Source organism: Limulus polyphemus, unplaced genomic scaffold, assembly GCF_000517525.1.
Source record: "Limulus polyphemus unplaced genomic scaffold, Limulus_polyphemus-2.1.2 Scaffold5985, whole genome shotgun sequence".
Taxonomy (NCBI): domain Eukaryota; kingdom Metazoa; phylum Arthropoda; class Merostomata; order Xiphosura; family Limulidae; genus Limulus; species Limulus polyphemus.
Genome location: NW_013671595.1, coordinates 33,736 through 35,859, shown reverse-complemented (window position 1 = coordinate 35,859; position 2,124 = coordinate 33,736). Strand labels below are relative to the sequence as shown.

General features: G+C 33.7%; 1 protein-coding gene across 4 annotated transcripts in view; it reads right to left on the bottom strand.

Moving 5' to 3' along the window:
- LOC106473222 (beta-1,4-N-acetylgalactosaminyltransferase bre-4-like) overlaps window positions 1–2,124 on the bottom strand; it is a 14,212-nt gene that overhangs the window by 3,675 nt on the left and 8,413 nt on the right. For all 4 annotated transcript variants that reach the window (XM_013933908.2, XM_013933906.2, XM_022401701.1 and 1 more), the window contains exon 5: window positions 1,090–1,212. In XM_013933908.2, the coding sequence (XP_013789362.1) occupies window positions 1,090–1,212 (123 nt within the window). The remainder of the gene's footprint in view (window positions 1–1,089; window positions 1,213–2,124) is intronic.

Below are 2,124 nucleotides of genomic sequence, written 5' to 3'. Positions count from 1 at the left end.
TTGCAGCCAGAACCAACAACAGAGAGAGTAACACTCCTTTGATATACGAATCACGTTGCAGCCAGAACCAACAACAGATAGAGTAACACTCCTTTGATATACTAATCACGTTGCAGCCAGAACCAATAACAGATAGAGTAACACTCCTTTGATATACGAATCAAGTTTCACGTTGCAGCCAGAACCAACAACAGATAAAGTAACACTCCTTTGATATACGAATCACGTTTCACGTTGCAGCCAGAACCAACAACAGAGAGAGTAACACTCCTTTGATATACGAATCACGTTTCACGTTGTAGCCAGAACCAACAACAGATAGAGTAACACTCCTTTGATATACGAATCACGTTGCAGCCAGAACCAACAACAGATAGAGTAACACTCCTTTGATATACAAATCACGTTTCACGTTGCAGCCAGAACCAACAACAGATAGAGTAACACTCCTTTGATATACGAATCACGTTGTAGTCAGAACCAACAAAAGAGAGAGTAACACTCCTTTGATATACGAATCACGTTGCAGCCAGAACCAACAACAGATAGAGTAACACTCCTTTGATATACGAATCACGTTGCAGCCAGAACCAACAACAGATAGAGTAACACTCCTTTGATATACGAATCACGTTTCACGTTGCAGCCAGAACCAACAACAGATAGAGTAACACTCTTTTGATATATACGAATCACGTTGCAGCCAGAACCAACAACAGATAGAGTAACACTCCTTTGATATACGAATCACGTTGCAGCCAGAACCAACAACAGATAGAGTAACACTATAAGCACTAGTGAACACAAGACCTTTACATCCATCGGAACGATACCATTAAGACCAAACATGATCCAACCCTAAATTTATAGTGTTTATATTTCCCTTAACACTTATTAATAAACTAATCTTTTCTCATGCTAAAGATAAGAGATTAATTTCCAATGGGAATGACATTCATCTACAGTTTATATGCATCATATTAAAATTAGTAAATGGGACATCAAACTGCTTTTAATTCTCAGAATTACAATTCACTCCCAACAGTGAATCTACAATAAAAATAAAAAGGTTTCATGTAAGAATAATACCTGTTACAAAAATCATCATCCTCGCCCCCCCATCCAAAGAATACATTTGAAAATCCATTTACACGTTCAAACTGGTGTCTGGTGATAGCAATTACTCCACCAAAAAGCCCTGGATAAGGCAAGCTATAAAAGAAAGATAACAGAGAAATCAACAAAACCATCGTTTCTAAACAGTGGCTTTTTCTAATGCTTACGTTTTATATCAAAACACAATCTTTTACCAGTTCTTATTAGTACTGCTAACCTACAGTGAAACAAACCTCTTTCAAGTTTATAATCAAATTATTAATTTAAAAATAAATCATTGTATGTTCTAAAATTAAACAAAATGTAATATAAAAATTTACTGATAATATTGCACGTTCAATTCCATGTTTACAAATGAATGAAAAACAAATGACAGAATGTGAAGTATGTAATAATAACATTTTCTGACATTCTATTAGTTCTACAAATTCTCTTAGTTATGTTAAAAGTTAGGCTTTTCTTCACTTGACACCCACCACACCCTTGACACATTTTTTATAAACACAGTGTAGTAAAGATACTGTAATGTGACATACTATTTTATAAACACAGTGGTGTAAAGATACTATAACGTGACATACTATTTTATAAACACAGTGGAGTAAAGATACTATAATGTGACATACTATTTTATAAACACAGTGGAGTAAAGATACTATAATGTGACATACTATTTTATAAACACAGTGGAGTAAAGATACTGTAATGTGACATACTATTTTATAAACACAGTGGAGTAAAGATACTGTAATGTGACATACTATTTAATAAACACAGTGGAGTAAAGATACTGTAATGTGACATACTATTTTATAAACACAGTGGAGTAAAGATACTGTTAGTATGTCACATTATAGTATCTTTACTCCACTGTGTTTATAAAATAGTATGTCACATTACAGTATCTTTACTCCACTGTGTTTATAAAATAGTATGTCACATTACAGTATCTTTACTCCACTGTGTTTATAAAATAGTATGTCACATTATAGTATCTTTACTCCACTG